This window comes from Crinia signifera, chromosome 5 (genome assembly GCF_055691185.1).
Source record: "Crinia signifera chromosome 5, ASM5569118v1, whole genome shotgun sequence".
Lineage (NCBI taxonomy): Eukaryota > Metazoa > Chordata > Amphibia > Anura > Myobatrachidae > Crinia > Crinia signifera.
In genome coordinates this window covers 107,606,013-107,628,749 of record NC_139221.1, presented here as the reverse complement: position 1 = coordinate 107,628,749, position 22,737 = coordinate 107,606,013, and the positions used below count along the sequence as shown (strand labels likewise).

Sequence of the window (22,737 nt, the reverse complement as noted above, 5' to 3'; positions counted from 1 at the left end):
GGTAGAGGATGTTTAATATGCAGAGGAGGGGTGTATAGTGGAGTGGGCTCATTATTCATAATTTTCTGGTGGGAGGACAGCTTGCTCGACTGCAGATATCTCCAGTTCCCAGAAATAGATTTCTTAGATTGGAATGGAAAAACTAGAGAATCCCACCTACCAAATGGTACTGGGGACTAGGGATCAGAGTTCAGGAGGCAGAGCAATCTGCCCACGAGAATATAAAACTACATACCAGGTGTGTGGAGCTGGAGCAGTAACCAGGTGCTGGAAGGCTAATATCTCTGGTTCTGGGAAGAGTAGAGACAAGCTACTAGTGTCACTCAAAGGGGGAGAGTCCCAGCTTTTGGAATATACCCTCAGAAAAACTCTATGTCAGACAGAACCTGAAATATCTGACTGGGAATAACAATTAACAGGCTTGGATGGGGACCACTGCTTTGAAGTCAGATATCTCCGGTTTCCAAGGGCCGATTTTTACAATTCTTATACCCATGGAAAGAGGGGACCCTCAGCTTTCAGCTGAGGGCCCTTAGACTCATGGGGGGGGGTTTCTCAGTACTCAGAAACCCCCCCTGCGTGCGCTACTGGAGTGGCATAACTGACACTAAAAGACCCTTGGGATCTGCCTGGTTCCCTGTAAAGCTTGGCCAACTCTGTGGTAGGTCTGACTACAGCCCATTCCCAGCTCTAAAATCAGCCTGAGTTCTCCAGCTCACCAAAAAAACCTGATGCATTGTGGTGATACACCGAAAGGGGGGGTTTCTAGTTACCCCCGCCTCAGCATACACCACTGCTTATGTATACTCCAGAAATGGCCCACAGTGCCAATCTGTGAATGCTTGCAGTTTAGGAATTAGGTAATGAAGATTTTAGCATAACCATATTTTGAATAAATAAATAAAAGCAAAAGTACAAGTTAAATTTTTTATTACATGCATGCAGGAGTACAAATTACGTGAAGGGTATGCAAGGGTTCTGGTAATAGAACAATGGCTTGTACTTGTACAGTACTTCTCTGCAGAGAAAACTGTCTTAAGGTGCCCATACACAGTGCAACTTGCGGGTGCGATGCACGCTCCCGCGAACATCCCATCGCACAGTTCAAAAAGTATGTGCTGTGTGCGATGCGATCGCGTTCAAAACGCATGCATTGATCTCACCGTATATGGGCACCTTTACTCTGATATTCAAATAATCTAATCTATTACTAAAACAAATTCTGTCTGAGGCCAGATTCAACAAGCTTCAAAAAGTTATGAAGTGGAGAGTGATAAAGTACCAGTCAAGCAGCTCCTAACTTTCATTACAACCTGGGTTTGAAAATGGCAGCTGAAATGGCTGGTTGTTTATCTCTCTCCACTTTATCACTTTTTGAAGCTGGGTGCATTTGGCCCATGGCATAATTATGTTTTTTGCTAATTGTGAATAGGTTATTCATAATAGATAAAGTAAAGGTGGCTCTTTAAAATAGCAGGTGATTGCTCATGTCTGTAAAGACTGTAATGTTTATAACAATAAATACTTAAATACATTCATTATTACACAGCTGGATATTGTAATACTGCGAGGGATGCTCACAACACAGTCACTGGACAGCTGTGATCTTTTTCTATTTGTACTTCTCTCCTTCATCAGGTGAATGAGTAGCACAGCACATACACAACTTCTGTGTGTACAGGGAAATTAGACCTGCAAATATAAATATATATATATATATATATGAATGACACAAAATAATAAAAATAAAACTTAAACAGTGTATGTATTCAAATGAATTAAATAAATAAGTTAACAAAAACTTTCTGATATTAATGCTGTCTTCCTCTACATGACCAGAAAAGTCTTGGGCGGGATCATTACCTTGGTAAAAAAAACAAAAACCTGTTACATTGCAGATGAGGCAGATGTAAAATGTGGAGTGAGATTTTCTTTAAAGAGCGATGTATCCAAACTCAGATGTATATTGCCGTGCAAGAATAAAGCTGTCCAGCATATATGGTTACTGAGTTTACATGCAAAAGAAGTAAGTCAAACAATTTATCTGCACCCATTGAATTGAAAAGTTACTTGCAATTTTATATTTGCTGCGCTCGGCACTTTACCGGTTCAAATCGGAGTAAAGTGTGATAATGCGGAAATAAAAATGTAAAAAAACCTCATGTCGACATTTCCTGTGTCGACCATTGCTATGTTGACCTATCCTTGTTATCGATTTTTTGACCATGTTAAAAATATTATGTTGACCACAGAAGGTGTAATGGTTAGCATTACTGCCTCACAGCATTGAGGTCATGGGTTCAATTCCCACCATGGCTCTAACTGTGCAGAGTTTGTATATTCTCCCCGTGCTTACGTGGGTCTCCTCCGGGTACTCTGGTTTCCTCCCACAATCCAAAAATATACTGGTAGGTTAATTGGCTTCCAACAAACTTAACCCTAGAATGTCTGAGTGTGTGCGTGTGCATGTGGTAGGGAATATAGAGTGTAAGCTCCACTGGGGCAGGGACTGATGTGAGTGTTCAAATGTTCTATGTAATGCGCTGTGGAATATGTGTGCGCTATATAAATAACTGTTATAAAGAAATAATAAAATAAATACTGTATGATGTTGACTCATTGACTTTTGACCCAGACATTGTCTGACAGCCATCTGGATACCCTCGATTTCAGCCATAATCGTTAGGGATATGGTCGCTGAGCGACCATATAGCCATGTGTACGGGGAACTGTCGACAAGAGCACGCCCCCACGACCAGTTCTCGGGTGGATGCTGGTCGCAGGAGCATGCTCTTGTGACCAGCGGCTTCCCCAGGCAGAGAGTCTCGTCTTTGTCAGTGACAATCTCTAGTCCCTGATGAAAACGGGACACTTAGCAATATATTGCTGAACAATATATTGCTCAGCGATCATATTGCTCCGTGTGTACGGAGCTTAAGACTCAGCCCTTATTGAATAAAGCTTCATGCACAGACAGGCAAGTGGTAACTTTAAGCAACATTGTTGGCATTCTTACCTAAGAATTTCTTTACACATGCTGGTTGTTTTTCTGAAGGAAGATAAAGGCAGAGGTAGTATACGGGTGCCCCAGAAAGGACGACGGCGATACCAACCAGTGAATCAATAGGATCACTGTATAGTGGAACCACTACCAGACAAACGCTGCATATGCAATACACCACCGGGAAAAATAAGCTCAGCTACAACACAACACAAAAAAAATAGAGAAATTAAAGAAAGAAAATTAAAGAAAAATAATATAAATGTAAAACAAGACATAATGTAATAATACAGGGTTTGGTTGTTATGTATAGAGTTATTCCCTGTATTATACAGTATATAGTTTTTATATCTTTTTTTGTAACCTCTACAATCCAAATTCTATGTTTTATCAGTAACTGGAGGATTTGTGACTATGCAACTGTAATCTGCATAGTCTCATAGTATACCCCTTTTACACCACCGCAAAAACCCGGGTCAGACCCAGGTCAGCGGCGGTGTAAATGGGTCACACCGTGTCCCTTTACATGGGACTTTTACACAGGTTCTAACCTGAGTAGAACATGGCTAGGACCTGGTTAGTAAGCTCCCATTTACATGAATGGGGGACGTCCATCCTGCAGACCGCAGCGTTCGCAGGTTGGGGGGGGGGGGCACACACAGCCCCCGCTGCTGTTTGCTATACTCTGCAGACAGCAGCGGTGGCAGTGGAGGAGGTGAATGGATGCCTGTGTGCCGCATCTATTCACCTCCCCAAAAAGAGCTGGGGGGGTGCCGGGGGCTAGGGTCCGCCCAGGAGCTTACCTTAGTGCTGGGCTGCCCCCAGCACAGCGATCACGATGACCGTGGACCTGCCACTTGGAGATGATGTTATCTCCAAGTGCCGACCTCCGTCTACACTGCGGGTAGGCACCGAAGTGTAAACAGGGTAAATCCCGGACCCGACCTGGCTTGGATCCTTGTTCCAAATGCTGGGTCGGATCTGGGATTTTTGGTGTCAAAGGGGTATTACTAACCACAAATAAGAATATGGCCGCCATCAAGTTCCTTACGATTTATTTTGCCTGATAAAAATGCCTTGTTTTTGACCAAAGGTCATTATCGTGTTATCCAATGACAGGCCTTCTATATTGGCCCCAAAAAGTACCCGTGATAGTTATATCGTGAGAGGCACCTGATGCCTGATAAGTGCAGTGAATCGAGCTGATTGGACAGGCCTGGGCGTATCCATTAGCTGCAGTAATTTACTGCAGCTATTGTAATTGGATACCGGCCTATGAGTGCTTAGTAAATTTCTGTTTGCCTTATGCATCCATATAGAGAACATGCCCAGAGTATGTCTTATAGGACTGCCACCGTTATAGAGCTGTGTGTGTGAATCTTCCTGGGTTCAACTGTAAATGTCTTTCAAAATTCTAACAACTGCTACTCAATGAGCTCCTTTCATTAGTTTCAACATTTGATTTTTATTCTAAAATACTGCTTGGTTTGGCCTCATGTAGTGCGATATGTACTAAGCCTTGAAAAGTGATAAAATGGAGAGTGATAAACTACCGGTGACATACCTCCCAACGTCCCGCAGGGCAGTGGTAAATAGACGCTGTGCGCATGCTCACAGCATCTATTCCAGCAGGCAGAGGGGCAGCAGTGGTAAAATGGTTGCATGCCCCATTGTCACAAGGCCATGGCCCCAAATTTTGGCAAAGGTCCCGCTGCCTCAGCATTGAAAGTTGGGAGGTATGCGGTCATTTTCAAACACAGCCCGTGACATGGCAGTTAGGAGCTGATTGACTGGTGGTTTATAACTCCGTTTTATCACTTTTAAGCTTAGTACATTTGGCCTTAGTTCTTAAACTAATCACAACAGTGAAGGCACTTCAACACTTCAATTGCAGTCTTTATTAAGCACTTGTGTGTCTGAAGTTTATTTTTATTACATTGGTTGAAGTGCACATGAAACATGCAAATTATGGCACATTGAAACAATAAACTAATTCTTGGTTCTCACCACCAGTGAGGATGTATAGTGTGTGTGATTGTCTGCCGAGGTGAATATGGGACATGACTGAGCGTCTGCTCTGACTAGCTGGAAATATCCTTGCATTGGTCACTTATATTATATATACTATTAATCTTTTTCTTGCCCTTAATACATTGACTTTTTTTATTGTTTTAAAATCCTTACTGACATAAGTTGCAGAAAATGAACAGAAAAGGGGACTACAGTACCTTCACAGGTCTGGGCATGTCCGGCCGCTTCACCCGTAAAAAAATTTGGCTGCCCACTGATAGGCCAATAAATAACCAGTAACTGAAGCTGAAATAATCAATGAGCTGAAATACATCATCCACACATAGGAACACAAGAGCCATCAACCCCTGTCAGTGTAGAAGAACACAACATGTTAGTTTGAATATGACACTGTACAGTACAGTTATTCAGGGGCTGACTGGCCCCTTTCAGCTTCGGTGGCAAACACTAGCAAGTGGCCCTGGATTTTCTTTTAGCACACATATTCTTTTGATCAGGACCAGTGCTAGGGTGTTCGGCACCCCTTGCAAACTATAAATTTGCGGCCTCCATACTTTACAAAGCGACATCATATGCCGAAGAAAAATGTGTATAATGCCTGAAGTAGTAATAGTGCCTCTTATATACATAGGGCTTGATTCAGGTTCACTCGCCAAGCAGCGAATGAACGACTGATTAACCCCCCCTGTGGCAGCGAGGTGCCAGGACATTGCCACATCGTTGATCATGCCTACACATGGAATGATGTGACCATGATCCTGCATGATGGGTCATTCATCTTTCTGCCTGCTGAAGGGATCAGCAGGCTCGATGTATGACCTGCGGGCACCCGCATTCAATCTTCATCATGCCCACACCTTGGAAGGTTTTAAACGATTGGCCATTCCAATCAGTCAGAAATGGCCATAATGTTTAAAATATCGTACCGTGTGTGGGCACATTTAGGGTTAGGCTGCAAGGAGGGGAACGTTAGATTTAGGCACCTACAAGGGGGCTTAGGCTGCTGGACAGAGGTTTTGTTTAGGTTTGACTTAAGCTTATACACTAGCTGGTTGGGTTAAGATTAGGCTGCTAGAAAGAAGGGTTAGGAGGGGTACGAGAGAGGGTTGGGGTACCTTCCAAGTATTAAGACCACTGGCATCCACACCACTACTCCCTCCCTGCAGCGAACCACTGTTGCCACCCTCCCTCTCTACTCCGCACCACTCCAAAATTGGGCACAGCTCACTTACAGTTTATGTTCCTGCATGTGGTCTGAAGCCCCAAGATTTCTATTACTGACTCTGACTGAAGTGCCAAGGTTCTGTCTGCCCCTTCTTTGGTGAGTATTTATGAGGCAGGACAAACCTGCCCTGGTAGGTTTGTCCTGCCCCAGGAAAACCCACCACTCAAGCGGTTAAGGGTCACTTAATGGAGTCTGTTTATTGGGTTGTATTCAGTGCCATTGAGAGGTGGGGAGCAGGTCATTTTTACCGGGTTTGATGGAGGGTCCCGGTTCTCACGCCCCCTTCCCCCGCTGCAGAGACCGGGCAGTGGGAGTAGAGAGCACAGCCTGTCTCCCCAGCTCAGCACATGTTGCTCAGTGCCATGTGCTGAGCAGGGGAGAGAAGCAGCTGCAGTAGTAGCCTGCGCACAGGCACACAGCCTGCAAATTATGTTTTTACAGTGACGTGGCCATGCCCCCTCCCATCGGCCACACCCCTTCTCTTGACCATGCCCCTTTTTTACGAGGGCCTGGCAGCGCTTTCAGTGGCACTGGTTGTATTCAGAAAGTCAGAAGCCAGGCATGTCCAAAGTATGGCCCTCCAGCTGTTGTGAAACTACAAGTCCCATCATGCATTGCCACAGTTTTGCTATTAGGGAATGCTAAAACTATGTCAAGGCATGCTTGGGTGTGTAGTTTCACAACAGCTGGAGGGCCACTGTTTGGACATGCCTGTCATAAGCTTTCCAACAACAATGCATGAAAACAACAAAAATAGCAGGGACCCTTATGGTAGCTCATCCGATTAAATCCATCTTTGAACTTAGATTGTCCCTTAAGATGATAAGGTAGTATGCAATATGAAGATGATTAATTAAAGCATTTAGAGAGTTATCGTGGAACGTCCATACACACACAAAAACATCATTCAATTCTAGATATGTATATAGGCCTTGCAACAATGAAAATGTTCCTTACATTGAATAGTAAGGCTGGAATAGGAGTGTATCTAGTAATGTGGATCATGCACAGAAAATCTGGTAGCTGACCCTCTCTGGAGGCTACAAAAAATAATCTGAAATGAAAAAAATAGTTAATAGATATGAATTAGTGTTTCACAAGTACACATACAGTAAATGGCTTATGGGGGTCTGCACCAGGTTCCATAAAGTTGCATACCAATTTCCCAGATTTATCTGCTAAGCAGTTGGATCTGATCCATTGCACAGCCTGAACTGTGGGACATTTTCAGTGACAGGAGTGTGTGGTGGATGTTATGACTGAAACGGGGCACTGTACTGTGGCATAATTTTAACTGGGGGCCACTGTAATGTGAATGAGTTACTGCTGCAGATAGTTGTCCCCTTAAACATGTTGTTATGGGGCTCACAAAGTTCTGGTTAATTAGCCTCTAATCATGGACTCTTGTGTGCAATGTGCAATGAATTCACCTAAAAAATCCATCTGATTGTGTGATTCATGATATGGCAACTTTTTAAAATTGATATATCAGCACTTTTTTTGGGCTTTATTCACAAAGTGCTTTCTGAGGAGCTGGGGGTACAGCACGTGTCGTCTTATATTTTCACCTCCAAGCCACTGGGACGAGGTGGCTACATAAATTAGGCAATATCAGGGGAATTCAATTAAGGATGGGAAATGGAAAAACCATGTGGTGCACAGGTAATGCGGTAATCCAAAATGGGCTGTAAGAACCACAAACTTTTTACCTCGCTCCCAACTGTATTCCCTCCAATGTCATATGTAACAATACTGGTATTATTCTCACCTTGAAGATGAAATGACTACTGAGTTTAATCCACCACAACAGGACATTGCCACTGATATTGGGATAAACCACTTTATATATCCAAGAACTCTTTCAGCAAACGTCTATAAAATATTACCAAGAATCAGATTTTATTATTATTAGTGTATTGACAGGAGAAAATGTTTTAACGCACTTAGATTATTTGCTATAGTATATATATTATGTGTCAGACTATGGGCTCCATTAAGCGGATATGACCCATAAATGTAAAACATCAATAATATTAAAAGCAATCAAAATGCTGTTTTTGAAATTTTTTGTGTCAAATCCACCAAGAATTGCAGCCGGCCGTGGCCAAGTTGATGCAATCACCCCTGTACCGGCTCCCATACTGAGACACAATATTCCCCCCCCCCCCCCCTTGCTATATCACATCCACCAGCACCATGCACCAGCTGTGATGGGCTGACTGCCTTCTCCAAGAGGGGGCAGCCAAAAAGTCCGCAATTGTGATATAAATGCAAACTAATACCCCTTTTACACCGCCGAAAAATCCGGGTCAGCGGCGGGTCAGACCCGGATCTTCGGCGGTGTAAATCCCTAACGCCGTGTCCCTTTACACGGGACTTCTACCCAGGTCCTGACCTGGGTAGAACACGGCTAGGACCTGGGTAGAGGGCGGTGTAAATGGGAACGCAGGGTCGGATAACCCGGCTCCCATTTACATGAATGGGGAACGTCCAACCTGCGGACCGCAGCGTCCGCAGGTTGGACGGGTTGTCAGCCTGACACTGACAGCCGGCGCTGCTGTCTGCTATACCCTGCAGACAGCAGCGGCGGCGGGGGAGGGAGGTGAACGGATGCCTGCGTGCGGCATCCATTCACCTCCTGTGCGACGGCGGGGGGGGGGGGGGGGTGCGCGCGGTGACTGGGGGCAGCCCAGCAGCTTACCTTAGTGCTGGGCTGCCCCCAGCAGCGTTCTGGTCCGGCGGCGGCGGTGATTGTCGCTTGGAGATGACATCATCCTGTCATCTCCAAGCACCGGGAGGGGAGGGGGGGGGTGCGGGCCGGGCTGTCCGCCCGGTGTAAATTGCACTAAACGCCGGGTCGCACCCGGCTTGAACCTGGGTCTAAAAAAGCCGGGTGCGACCCGGCGTTTTGGTCTAAAAGGGGTATAAGCCTTTGAGTGCCAAGAGAATTTGCCAAAATAGGTGTGAAAATTGCCAAGCAAACATTTTTATTCATCATAATGACCAGTAATGCTTACCTTTATATAAGAAATCTTTTTGTACACAACATTTTTTATCTAAATTTATATAAGAAATGTGAGCGACACTGGCATTTTTAACTCGCTGTCACAGCTCGTGGGTCAGTATTCCACTCACCCCCTGCACGCCCGTTTTCACATTGCTGGGTTTTTCCAGCGAGGTGGAAATAGCAAGTGCAAACGTCAAAATGGCGGGTTGCTGCTATATGCAGCGGGCTTGCTGAATTAGCGGTGAACCTCACCATTCGGGGAATCGTCGCTGTCCTCTGGTGGTGAGGATTCCCCCCGGAACATAGAATAGGGCGAAGGGGTTAGCTGGCGAGGATGGTGAGGATGGCTTGATCGCAGCAGAAATCCCCTAGCCGGCGACATTGAATACCGCCCAAAAAAAGGTATATATTTAATTGATTCTGACATTCTTTTGCCAGAATGGAGATGGCGTGAGGCAGCGGGAACCTGAGAGGGAGCCTGGATGGAGCCGGGAGAGCTGCTCTCACTTGGCCCGGCAGCGCGTAAGTACGGGAGTTGGCGGAGGGTGCGGGCTGCGGCAGACAGGAGGACAGCGCCGTGTAAGCTGCTGCTGCTCACCCGGCGCTGTCCTCCCTGCCTCAATCTGGCATCTTGTTATGTCGGATTGAGAATGACAGGAAACACAGCCAAAACCTGCCAAAGCAGGTGGATTAGTGATTATTCCGTCAATCCACTTCCGTCAATCAAACAACTAGCACTGAATAGATCGGAACCCCTTCCGATCTATTCATGTCAAAAACTGCCGTCTTTTCGGCAAGACAGCAGTTTCGACACTCATTGAATATACTCCAAAGGGTTAAGGCACAGAATATAAGCAGAAGAATAAAGAGAGCCATGAGCCCCCACAGGGCCGGCTCCCCCAATCAACTGCTTTAGCTGCAGTTACATTGTTACACCACTGTAGAGGCTGCTGTAATTCTTGTGACAAGATAGATGATTCAATAGATTTTATTTTATTTTTCTATGTGTATTTTAAGGTTGGTTAAGTTGTCTTTGTTCCACTACAAGAATACTTTATAAAATAATTATTTCTCAATTAGGTGGAGCAATAAACAGTACCCGAACATTATTTAATTACTAGTTTAAATCTAATATACTGCAGTGGTTTAAACTTTGTATACACTCTCCATCAGGGTGTATACTCTCTACCCCCTGCACCCTTGGAAGTTACGCCACTGCTATCTATACCTCCCAACATGACCTATTCCAGGAGAGACAACATTTTCTTTACCTGATCCTTGCTCTTAATTTATGATTGCAATCACCTGGGTTCATAGGCGTGCGCACGGGGGGTGCCGGGGGTGCACAGGCACCTCCTAATGCCTGCCGGCACCCCCCACGCGATTGCACGCAAAATGTTTTAAATGCAGCACAGTTACTAGCCGGTGGCGGTCAGGACAGTCTTACTTGCCTGCCGCCGCCGCTGCCCACTGCCGATCTCCAGCCCCGAAGCGCTGGCCGGGACGTGGGCTGAGCACTGCAGCTCAGTGAGCTCCCTTCACAATACATTAGCCCCGGCCCGCCTCTATAAACGTCACACACAGACGTGGTGACGTCGCACCGCGCTCCCGCCGTCCTCCTGCCCACGCTCCCGCCGTCCTCCTGCCCACGCTCCCGCCGTCCTCCTGCTGCCTGAGAGAGCAAGCCCAGCAGCAGCACGCGCCCTGGGCTGGCAGCAGAGGCACTGACTGCAGTGAATGATCCATTGATCCACCACGAGTAGGAGCCAGCCAGCGTGAGTGACCTGGCTACCTGTAGTGTTCCTCCTAGTAGGAAGCAAGCTAGGTTAGGTTTTTATTCATAAGTGAAAAATTATCAATTAACCCCCTGAGTTGTTGGTTTTGCTGGGGCAGGACAAACCTACTAGGGCAGGTTTGTCCTGCCCCAGCAAAACACACCACAGATATTAGGAAGCTTCCGCCGCCCCCTCCTCCCTTGTCCGAGCATGTTTAGACTGTATATTTAATATAGTTTGCATTGATGCCCAGTGGGCGGTGATAGACACGCCCAGTGGGTGGTGATAGACACTCCCAGTGGGCGGTGATAGAAATGCCCCTCCAATTGTGCACCTACTAATAAAATGGGCTGCGCACGCCTATGCCTGGGTTGAAATTCCTTTATTAAAAATTAAATAGTGACGCATATATATAACAAGGAAGTTCCAGATAGTGAGCATTTTGTCCCTCTTGGAATGGGTCATGTTAGGAGGTATGCACAATCTAATTTACACCCCCCCTCCTTTACCCAGTCCCCAGTAGCGCACGCAGGGGGGTTTCTGAGTACCCAGAAACCCCCCCAGGAATCTGAGTACCCTTCTCTGAAGGTCCCCTCTTTCCATAGGTACAAGAATTAATATCAGCCATGGGGAACCGGAGATATCTGACTTCAAAGCAGTGGTCCCCATCCAAGCCTATTAATTGCTTTTCCCAGTCAGATATTTAAGGTTCTGTCTGACTTAGAGTTTTTCTGAGGATATATTCCAAAAGCTGGGACTCTCCCCCTTTGAGAAACACTAGAAGCTGGTCTCTACTGTGCCCAGAACCAGAAATATCAGCCTTCCAGCAGCTGGTTACTGCTCCAGCTCCACACACCTGGTATGTAGTTTTATATCCTCGTTGGCAGATTGCTCTGCCTCCTGAACTCTGATCCCCTAGTCCCCAATACCGTTTGGTAGGTGGGATTCTCTAGTTTTTAATTCCATTAAAAGCTAAGAAATCTATTTCCGGGAACTGGAGGTATCTGCAGTCAAGCAAGCTGTCCTTCCACCAGAAAATTATGAATAATAAGCCCACTCCACTATACACCCCTCCTCTGCGTATTAAACATCCTCTACCACCCTGGAAGTTATATATTGGGACCCCTTCATTCAGCCCAATGCCCCCTTCTCCCACCCCATCTCCCACCATCTGTACAGTAAAGGGGTAATTAGTGGAAATTACTGAGCCCTACATGCTGAGCGGTTGATATAATACCCCCTACCATCCGCGGGACATCAAAGCTTCCGCTCATAGCACCTCCCACCCCTACCGCTGGAGGATAGGTAGGGGCCCCAATACATTGCTATGCCCAGGGGTCTACTCTGCTGTTATGTATATATATATATATATATATATATATATATATATTATTATTATTATTATTATTAGTTATATACATTTGGTCTATCTATAATACTTTAACTGACCCGGCATATACTGGGTCACCTAAGTGTCCATCTCCGTGCTTTGCTCCGCCCCTCTGGAAACCCCTTTCTGAAAATCCTGCGTTTGCCCCTGGTCCCCCCGGTCTTAAGTGCCCTGCCCCCCCAAGATTTGATACCGTGCTTACTGCAGGTGTCTGAATCAGAGGCAGAACTCTGGGAGGCAATGGAGTCATCTGCCGCCGGGCTCCTGCTCCCAAGGGGGCACTTCTCCTCCCCTGTGAGTTTGAATCAGTTAATTGAATGCCATAAATATCACTTCTGTGGCTGACTCCCCTCCTAACATCATTTTTGCAAGTGTCACCCTGTATTAGAACCCATTATCTGTCTTACTGGAGACAGACACTTTACTGATTGAACTATTGGGGGGGGACCAATATTTATCTTGCCTCCGGGCAACTGGGACGAACTTACGCCACTGGTCTGAATGATCAGCGCTACTGGTGGCAGTTCATACATCCCCTGATATTGGCATGTTTTTTTGTAGATAGCAGTGCCAATAATGACAGCAGTGCCAGTGGATGATCTATTTATTAAGTAAATGGTGATATTAATAGGGCCTGAACTTTATAACAAGCCTTACCACAGCCACTGCACTACTGTCCATGATAGAATTCATATCCAACTCCGTATAGTATGCAATGTTCGTCATCACATAGATTACTGTCACCAGTGGCATAGAAATCAGCATGGAAAGGGGCAGGTTTCTAGAAAAATAAAAAGCAAATATATAATGAAATTCCATTCTGACCATTGAGGTTTTGGCAGCGAGACACTCCACACAATCAGGACAAAGGCCGGTATTCAATCGGGGGTAATTGTCTCACCGCAGTTCTATTCTATTAGTGCTGGCTCATTGGGGATTATGTTTCACCTGACTTCGGCAGGTGAAGCAAAATCCCCCAAAACAGCCCATTTTATTGTCAGAAAATAGAGCTTTTTCAAGCGAGACCACACAGATTTCACTGAAATCATTTTACTGACAAATAATGAACTGGACAAAACACAGACACTATCTTCAACAAGTTGTAAACCTCCTATAATATTATGCAGTAATGCCATTTGTGAATCTCCTATAACACAGTCAAAGGCAGTAAGACATTTGAGAACCTCCGATCACATAACAGAAATCAGCAATGCGAGTCAGGTAGAAATCACTATTAATGTTTGGAAGTCAACCAATTGTCTAAAGGCAATATGTAAAATCATAGTGTTTCCTTATTCACACAAACAGTTTAAAGGTTTTGGCCTGAAACCATGCCAAATAGCTATGTAATATATACAGCTTCTTGGAAGGCAAAATTACAGTCTGATAAATGTGTACAGAACACAGAAGTAATGTAATCATTTAACAAGATTTTTTTTATCCCCCCCCCCATCAGCACGGCGGCCGGGCACCCCCTCTGGAGCAGCACGGCGGCCGGGCAACCCCCCCTGAGCAGCACAGCGGCCAGACACCCCCCTCCTGGAGCAGCACGGCGCTGGGCAACCCCCCCCCCCCGGGGAGCGGGTGAGCACCTGGGTGCCCTTCCTGCCTGGGGCTCTCTGGTGCCTAGCACCGGCCCTGAATAAAGTATAAATAATCAGGGCCGGATTTGTGCCTAGACCCATGAGGAACGGGCCTCAGGGCGGCACCAATCAAGGGCGGCACGGCAGGCTGACGTTCTTTTAAATAGCAGCATGGCAGAGCGGGTGGGCAGCGGCAAGTGACAAGTGGCGCCGCCACCGCCATGATTCATCATATGTCGGAGGCAGTGCCGCTCGTCTTCCGCCGCTGCCCACCCGCTCTGCCATGCAGAGTACATCACCGGCTATCTCCGACGGTCCCCCTGCGCGTCCGGCTCCGCGAACCTCCCTGCAGTCAGTCAGTGTGAGAGAGACTGACTGAGACTGCACATAAAGTTAATTCACCCTTCCTCTGTCCGGGTCCTCCATACAGTTAGCAGTTCAGACTGCTTTACATTTTTTGGAGGATATATATATATATATATATATGTATATAGACTTATACCTTAATAATGATTATATTAAAATATGGGGGGGGGGGGCGGCCAAAGATGTTGTGCCTAGGGGCGGCCTGACCCCTAAATTCGCCCCTGTAAATAATACAGTATATGTCTTATGGGTCCTACACACGGGGCCACTGTGCTTAGCAATCAGAGCAATGCTAGATCTCTCAGATCCCACAGCAAGATCGCTCAGTACACAGCGCTGTGTCCTGAGCGATCTATCAGGGCCAGTGTTCTCTTGTGTCCTCCGGTGAGATCACTGGTCCTGACTGATGATCTGACTATATTTATCCTGCATGCAGGATCTTAATCGCCCAGCGATAGTGACGCACAATATTATCGCTATGGCCCCTACAAATGGAGCGATGTAGGGTCATTTTCTAAGCGATCTAGTCAGATTGCTTAGAAATGGTCTGAAATCGCCCCGATTGTAGCCCCCATTATTGCCAATATAAATATCTGTATACGACCAAGCATTGTGCTGCGTATTTACTGGAGCTTGCACATGATCGTGTCTTTGGAAACTAGAACTGGTAAATCATTTACTGCTGCTATAGTGAATATTTTTTTCCTTTTTACCGTAATATGCAATCTGCTTTATGCCTTATGTGCATTTGTTCCATTTTAATGGATTATATTTAGACATTTATATTTATCTTCCATAATGATGTATTATAATTAATTTAGTTTGTCTGTTTGTTAAAAGTTTTATACATTTGATTTACGTCCCTTGGTTTATCAGCTTGGTTATCTGCAAAAAACAAGAACATTTGTAAAGAGTGCCCTCTTGTGGCATATACACTTACTTGAAATTGTCTCACCTTAATACTTGGAAGCAAGCTTGTTTAACTAACTAAAGATTATACACCCATAGGTGTGCGCAGCACATTTTATTAGGGGGTGCACCATCTATTGTGCATGTCGAACAACACCCATTGGGTGCGTCTAACACCACCAATCAGGCGTGTCTACCATCAGCAATTCGCACTCGCTACAATATAAAACGCCTCTCAGCCACACTATAATCTCCTGCCTATTTCAGTTTTAATCTTCTAATTACTCTGTGTAACCGTGCATGCAGATAAATTTAGAAACATATGGATGACACAGATATGTAGTGATATGACAATGGTCTAGTACAATTAACAATGCAAAACACACATAATTGAATGATGGGCTCTTCTTTTAAAAGAATATCATTCTAAAAAGCAAAAGTCTTTGGTAAAAGGTATTGCTGGTTGCTAGCAGCAGGGAGGTGCTTATAAGGGTGGGCACAGCATTAGGGGGTGTCTGTGCACCCCTAACACTCTATGTGCGCACGCCTATGTATACACCTTTAAGGTCCATACACACTGGGCGACTATGCCCAGCGTGTATGGACAGCGATGATTGCTATCATCGCTGGGGGGAAAGCAGCTCAGTGCATACACACTGAGAGGCTTTTCCCCTGCCCGGCGCTGTCAGCGGGGGGGGAGGACGGCTTTGCATAGCGCAGCGCTATGCAAAGCCCTCCTCAAACCCACTCTTATGCTGGTATTACCAGCATATGAGCGGCTTTCCCGGCGATGATGCAGGAGCGTGCAGCACTACTCACCGCTCATCACTGGGGCATACACACTGGGTGGCTTTTCCCCTGCCCGCCGCCGTCAGCGGGGGGAGCATAGCACAGTGCTATGCAAAGCCGTCCTCGAAGCCACTCTTCTGCTGGTATTACCAGCAGATGAGTGGCTTTCCCGGCGATGATGCGGGAGCGTGCAGCACCGCTCATCACTGGGGCATACACACTGGGTGGCTTTTCCCCTGCCCGGCGCCGTCAGCGGGGGGAGCATAGCACAGTGCTATGCAAAGCCGTCCTCAAAGCCACTCTTCTGCTGGTATTACCAGCAGATGAGTGGCTTTCCCGGCGATGATGCGGGAGCGTGCAGCACCGCTCATCACTGGGGCATACACACTGGGTGGCTTTTCCCCTGCCCGGCGCCGTCAGCGGGGGGAGCATAGCACAGTGCTATGCAAAGCCGTCCTCAAAGCCACTCTTCTGCTGGTATTACCAGCAGATGAGTGACTTTCCCGGCGATGATGCGGGAGCGTGCAGCACCGCTCATCACAGGGGCATACACACTGGGCGGCTTTGAGCTGAAAGCTGCTCAAACATGCTGTTTTGAGCAGCTTTCAGCTCAAAGTCGTCCAGTGTGTATGAGCCTTAAGTTTATCTGTTCAACCATCCAACTGGCTGGATGGAAAAAATCTGGTAACATAATGGAGCAAATTACATTTGCTCCCAAACACTGGGAAACTGAAAAAAAAAAATGGTTGTTCAAACAAACTGGTCATATCCATTTGTTTTCGGCTCTTTTCAAAGCTTTTGAGAGCAAATGGTTGATTGTCATTTGCTCCCATCCATTACCAGATTTTGTTTACAACTAGTCAACGGATGTAAATCATTTAACTTAACCTGGGTACACACTATGCCAGGCATGTCCAAACTATGGCCCTCCAGCAGTTGTGAAACTACAAGTCTCATCATGCCTTGCCATAGTTTTAGCAAAACTGTGGCAAGGCATGATGGGACTTGTAGTTTAACAACAGATGGAGGGCCATAGTTTGGACATGCCTGCACTATGCTCAGTCAATGTTATTGTTAATAATTTCCCTTGAACTCCCAAGAGCTCCAGAATCAGCTATATAGTGCATACACATTGGACAATTTAAAAAATGACAAAGATAACGAAATATTGTTTGCTTTACCAGTGACCATCTTGTTTTATAAAAATATTGTTATTGTTTGTCATTATCTTATACACTGCATACACACTGAATAATATGCCCCTAGTCATCAAGGGCATAGGTCTATTTTTGAATGCATGTAAAGATGTCATGGGGTGTGTGTGTGTGTCACTAACGACCCACGGGATTGCGCATCGTTAATGATAAAGGGGGAGATTCTCTATGCAAGATATGCAGTAAAAACCCCGTTATCGTTATCGCCGGGTTAACGCGGCGGGGGGCATCGCCAGAAAAATCTGGCGATGCCCCATAGAAGCCAATGGGCTTCTACCGCATCCCACCGCCGCCCCGCAATGACCCGCCGCCGCCCCGCATGGACCCCCGCCGCCCCGCATCTCCCCCTCCTCCCTCACCTGTGTCCGGGCAGCACAGCGCAGTGCTGCCCGGACCTTTGACCTCCTCCCTGCACTGATCCTCTTCCGGGTGCAGGGAGGAGGAGAGCCCGGCGCAGCAGCAGCAGCGCCGGGTGTGTAAGGGAGGGGGGAGCCGCCGGGACCTGCTGGGACCCGGCGACTCTCACCGCAAAGGACAGCTCTTCACGCAAGAGCTGTCCTTTGCTATAATTATCGCATATGTTAGAACATATGCGATAATTATAAATGCGATGGGCGGCGAAGGGGGGCGGAGATTCTTAGAGAGTGTGTACACACTAAATGATAGATAATCGTGTTATATCGTTATTTTAGTGTGTACCAAGCTTAATGTCGCTTTAGTGTGTACCAAGCTTAATGTACCAAGGTAGACAGCTTTGTAAATGTTATGTGTTATCCTTAAACAAGAGTAACATCAAAACCATACATTTTCACATTTTTACAAAGTGGTTGATTTACTTAAACTCTGGACAAAAATATATTAATTTTATGTTGATGCATTACAGTGGCGTCCCTATCTTTATGTTTTTCATGTTTTTAAATGTGCGGTGGAGCCAAGGGCGTAACTACCATAGGTGCCAGGGGTGCAGCTGCTATGGGGCCCAGAGCTGAAGGCGGCCCATCTTTGCTGTCTAACTAATACGTTTTACATAAATTTATCACCATCAGATGCTAAATAGGGGGCCCTTACATACTTTTGCTATGGGGCCTACAAATATGAAGGTACGCCTCTGGGTGGAGCTGTCCACCAGCAAAAAGGAGCATGGCCTTGCAGAGAAGGGGTTTACTGCCTAAACCCCCATTTTAGTCACTGTGGAGGTCTGGGTGATGCGAGCTGTCACCAGAGAGTGCCTTGGCTGCAGTGCCAGCTACTACTCAGGGACAGGATCCAGGTTCTGCAGGAACCGGAGGAGTCAGCACTTTGGTGTTACCCCTCGAAGGGTACCACTCGGATGCAGCCCACTAACCCTTAGTGACTCCACTGATGCAGTATGAAGATTTAATGGGTTCTTGCATAGTTGAGAATTGCAGTTATTTTAAAGTTCTAATACATTGTAGCCCCGATGGAATAAAAATAATTTGCCAACCACAGAGTTTATGTTGTCAGCACTTTAAAATGTCAGATAGCGCGGCCTAATAATAGACTTTTAATTTATACACATTATGTTTGGATTCCTAAAATGTGAACTGACCCAGAATAGAAAAGTATAGGCATTACAACCATTTTCATAAGATGATCTGAAATTAATTATCAGTAAAGAAGTCAAATGGGTATAGCACCTGATTGGGAGTGATATCGTTATTCCTATTGTAACTTATTAAAGCATTATATATGTAACAAGTCGCTCTCACATCTCAATATGACCATGTAACAGGAGGCATTTAAAAAAAGAGCTATTGGTACTTATGTAATATCTGGGCTTCCGTTTTTCTTATGAGACCGCGTCGCTCGCCACACTATATAAAATCAACTCCATGCATAGTTGGATAGTAGGGGTATGAAAAAATGGGGTGCATTTAACATGGGAGCTCAGATAATACATAAGTACCGAGCTATTTTTAAGGATCCACTCAAATCTACAAATGTCTGTAGAAACTCTGATTACACCATCTACTACAGGTTCTGTTGCTAATACAATATAAGAGCAAGGTGCTGAGATACCCTGAGTGCAGGGGCTGATATTACTGATGGCAAAACATTTTTATGTACCTTTAATTGACTAATAATGACTGGGCATGCACTAAATTATTACTCTAGCATCCAACTAGCATACAGAATTTAGATAACATTTAGAAGTTAGTGAGTATATTTTATTACTAGGTAGTTCCACTCGAGCATGTTGCAAAGATGGACCTTGGTGCAGTGCAATATCTAGGTGAACCATGATGCAGTGTATGTCTAAGTGAACCATGGGCAGTACAATATCTATGTGGACTCTGGGCATTGCATTGTCTAGGTGAACCTTGATGCAGTGCAATATTTAGGTGGAATCTGGTGCATTGCCATGTCTAGGTGGACCCTGGTGCAGTGCCATGTCTAGGTGGACCCTTGTGCAGTGCCATGTATAGGTGGACCCTGGTGCAGTGCCATGTCTAGGTGGACCCTGGTACAGTGCCATGTCTAGGTGGACCCTGGTGCAGTGCCATGTCTAGGTGGACCCTGGTACAGTGCCATGTCTAGTTGGACCCTGGTGCAGTGCCATGTCTAGGTGGACCCTGGTGCAGTGCCATGTCTAGGTGGACCCTGGTGCAGTGCCATGTCCAGGTGGAACCTGTTGCAGTGCAATGAATGGGCAGACCTTGGTGCAGTGCAATGTCTATGTGGACCATAGTACAGTGCATTGTCTAGGGGAACCCTTGTACAGTGCAATGTCTGGGTAGACTTTGGTGTAGTGCAATGTTTAGGTGGACCAAAGAGCAGTGCAATGGTTAGAGGGACCCTTGTGCAGTTTAATTCCCATCATAATATGTTGAGTATATATAGTTATTATGTAGTTATAGATTTGGTATACAATATAATTAGCTGGTGGCCAATACCAGTAAATACACAGAGACATACTGTTAAAACCTAAGGATGTCCCTGGATATTATGGAAAGTGGGCGGCTATGGTATTAGATGTGTTGAAGGCTGCACAAGATAATAAATACAGTAACTAGAGATTTACAGAAAGAGTCATTTTCTAAATGGACTTAAGGAAATAATCTCTATACAATTCGAATGGAATTCACCAGCTGCAGTGTAACTTATTTTTTTTAATACTTTCAAATGGTTAATAACATTCATGATGAAATGAGTCAAAAATCGGATTCTATTCTTAAAAACCATGCAATAGTCACGAGTTTGGAACGTTGCCTTTTAGGAATAACAAAGATTTGCCAGTTCAGAAAGTCAACATGAAATGACACAGAAATGGCAGTTTGAAAACATACGTGCCAAAAGCTTGTGATAGTTTGCTGAACTTTGTGGCAAAGACCATGCATGGTTGCATAACCAACACTGACAAACTACTCGTACATTTGTAACTACTATACAGTGTTTGCAAATGTCAAAAAAATTGGGTCAACTTGTTCTTTTGATTTTAAGTTATGTTGCCCTCTAGTAAGAAGGTAACCTCAGTACTTGCTTGATGTAGACAGACTGCCTTTTATCAAAAAGAGGATTCATAGGGACTGAATAGAGCAGCATTCATATAATCATACTATATTGGTCCAAGACCTGCTAGACCAGTGGTAGCCAACTCCAGTCCTCGAGAGCTACCAACAGTTCACATTTTCCAGACAACCTAGCTGCTGCAAGGTGCACTTGTTACTCACTGACACATTTTAAAAGCTCCACAGGTGGAGATAATTACTTCACTTGCGATTCTGTGAGGAGACATGGAGAACATGCAATGTTGGTAGCTCTCGAGGACTGGAGTTGGCTACCCGAGTGCTAAGGTCTCATAAATATAATTTATTTTCTTAGAATTTTTTTTAGCGTTAAAAAAAAAAATATATGGTAGAATAATTATAAAATAATAATAATAATAATAATTATTATTATTATTATTATTATTATTAACACATCATAAAGTTTTGGCCTCCAATGCCGATGATACACATGTCTAACACTCATCCCTTTACTTATCTTTCCCTGTTCACACCCGTGTAACTTCCTGTGTCAGATGTGCTAAGCCTTGGAGAGTGATTAAGTGGAGAAAAAGAAACTACCAATTAATCAATGCACTGCACCAGGGTCCACCTAGACATCAAATTCGGGTTGGTGGGTCTGTCGCACAAGACAGGATTGGTAGGAATATGTACCCTACTTGTTGGGTGCGTGAGTGGCCCCCTGTTTTATCTCTATTCCATGATTCGTATTCTGATCATGGGGATGATTGGGGTGTGTTACTATGGACAAAGATAAGGACAAAAAGGTGAGAAAGGAAGTTTGTCACGTTTATAGTGCACCAAAGAGGGATAATATTGTCAGTCCTAAAAAGTGTAATTTTTATTCGGTATTGGGATAAAAGGCGGAGTATAAAAACATACAAACAAACATATAGTGAAACAAGACACCATCAATTGTTTAAAAAGACTGTGTGTGTTTCTGTGTAGTGTATCAATTAAATTCTTTCTGCCCAGCGTCTTATTTAATAGCCACTATTATTAGTATCAATATGCTTCTCAGCTGATAATGGATATTATATAGCAATGTTGCTCCTCAATCTTAAGGCCCATACACACTAGTAGACTTTCATTTCAAAAGACTTTGCCAAAATCTTTGATAGATATATCTTTCACCAAAGTAGTGCGTACACACTAGACTATTTTCCTCAAAGAGCGAGAGATTTTCAGGAGGCGAAAGACTTTGCTGAAAATCTTTCATATACAAGGCTATTTACATAATGGGCTGGGTTTAAATTCCAAGGGTGGGAGCAGGGTCCATTTTAATCAGTGCATTCCTGTTCTTGGTGCCTGATTCAGAACTGATTGCTGGCAAAATCCCGCCCGTGTGCACGGCAAACATTTTATTTGTAGCTGTGCACATAGGGAGAAAATTATTCACACCATCATGTCCATTACACATTATACCACATACTAGAACGCCCATTACACAATATGCCAAACACCATTGGGTGATCGGCAGTGGGTGATAGTGATGGATAGCGGGTGACAGCAGTGTAAGGGTGGTGGATGAGGGTGACGGGCAGTGGGTGATAGTGACAGATAGTGGGTGACAGCAGCATGAGGGTGATGGGCAGTGGGTGATAGCGATGGATAGTGGGTGATAGCGATGGATAGTGGGTGACGGCAGCATAAGGGCAACATCGGTGTGAGGGTGACGAGCAGTGAGTGATAGTAATGGATAGTGGGTGACAGCAGCATGAGGGTGGTGGATGAGGGTGACGGGCAGTGGGTGACAGCAGCGTGAGGGTGATGGGCAGTGGGTGATGGTGACGGATTGTGGGTGACGGCAGCGTAAGGGTGGCCGGTGATGGTGACGGATAATGTACTGGCTGGGGGGGCACATGCCATCCTGCCACCCTGCCACCCGACACAGTCCGCTACTGGAACTTGGGCCCCTAG

The 22,737-nt window shown here is 45.3% G+C and overlaps 1 protein-coding gene across 1 annotated transcript in view; it reads right to left on the bottom strand.

Annotated features, from left to right (window-relative positions):
• Positions 1–931: 931 nt before the first annotated feature.
• Positions 932–22,737, bottom strand: part of LOC146080473 (Y+L amino acid transporter 1-like) — a 40,682-nt gene continuing 18,876 nt past the window's right edge. Inside the window, exons 4-9 of the mRNA XM_083187815.1 lie at positions 13,087–13,210; positions 8,026–8,129; positions 7,215–7,311; positions 5,230–5,379; positions 3,017–3,200; positions 932–1,692 (exon numbers count right to left, since the gene is read on the bottom strand). Of these exons, the coding sequence (XP_083043941.1) occupies positions 1,613–1,692; positions 3,017–3,200; positions 5,230–5,379; positions 7,215–7,311; positions 8,026–8,129; positions 13,087–13,210 (739 nt within the window). The 3' untranslated portion in view covers positions 932–1,612. The remainder of the gene's footprint in view (positions 1,693–3,016; positions 3,201–5,229; positions 5,380–7,214; positions 7,312–8,025; positions 8,130–13,086; positions 13,211–22,737) is intronic.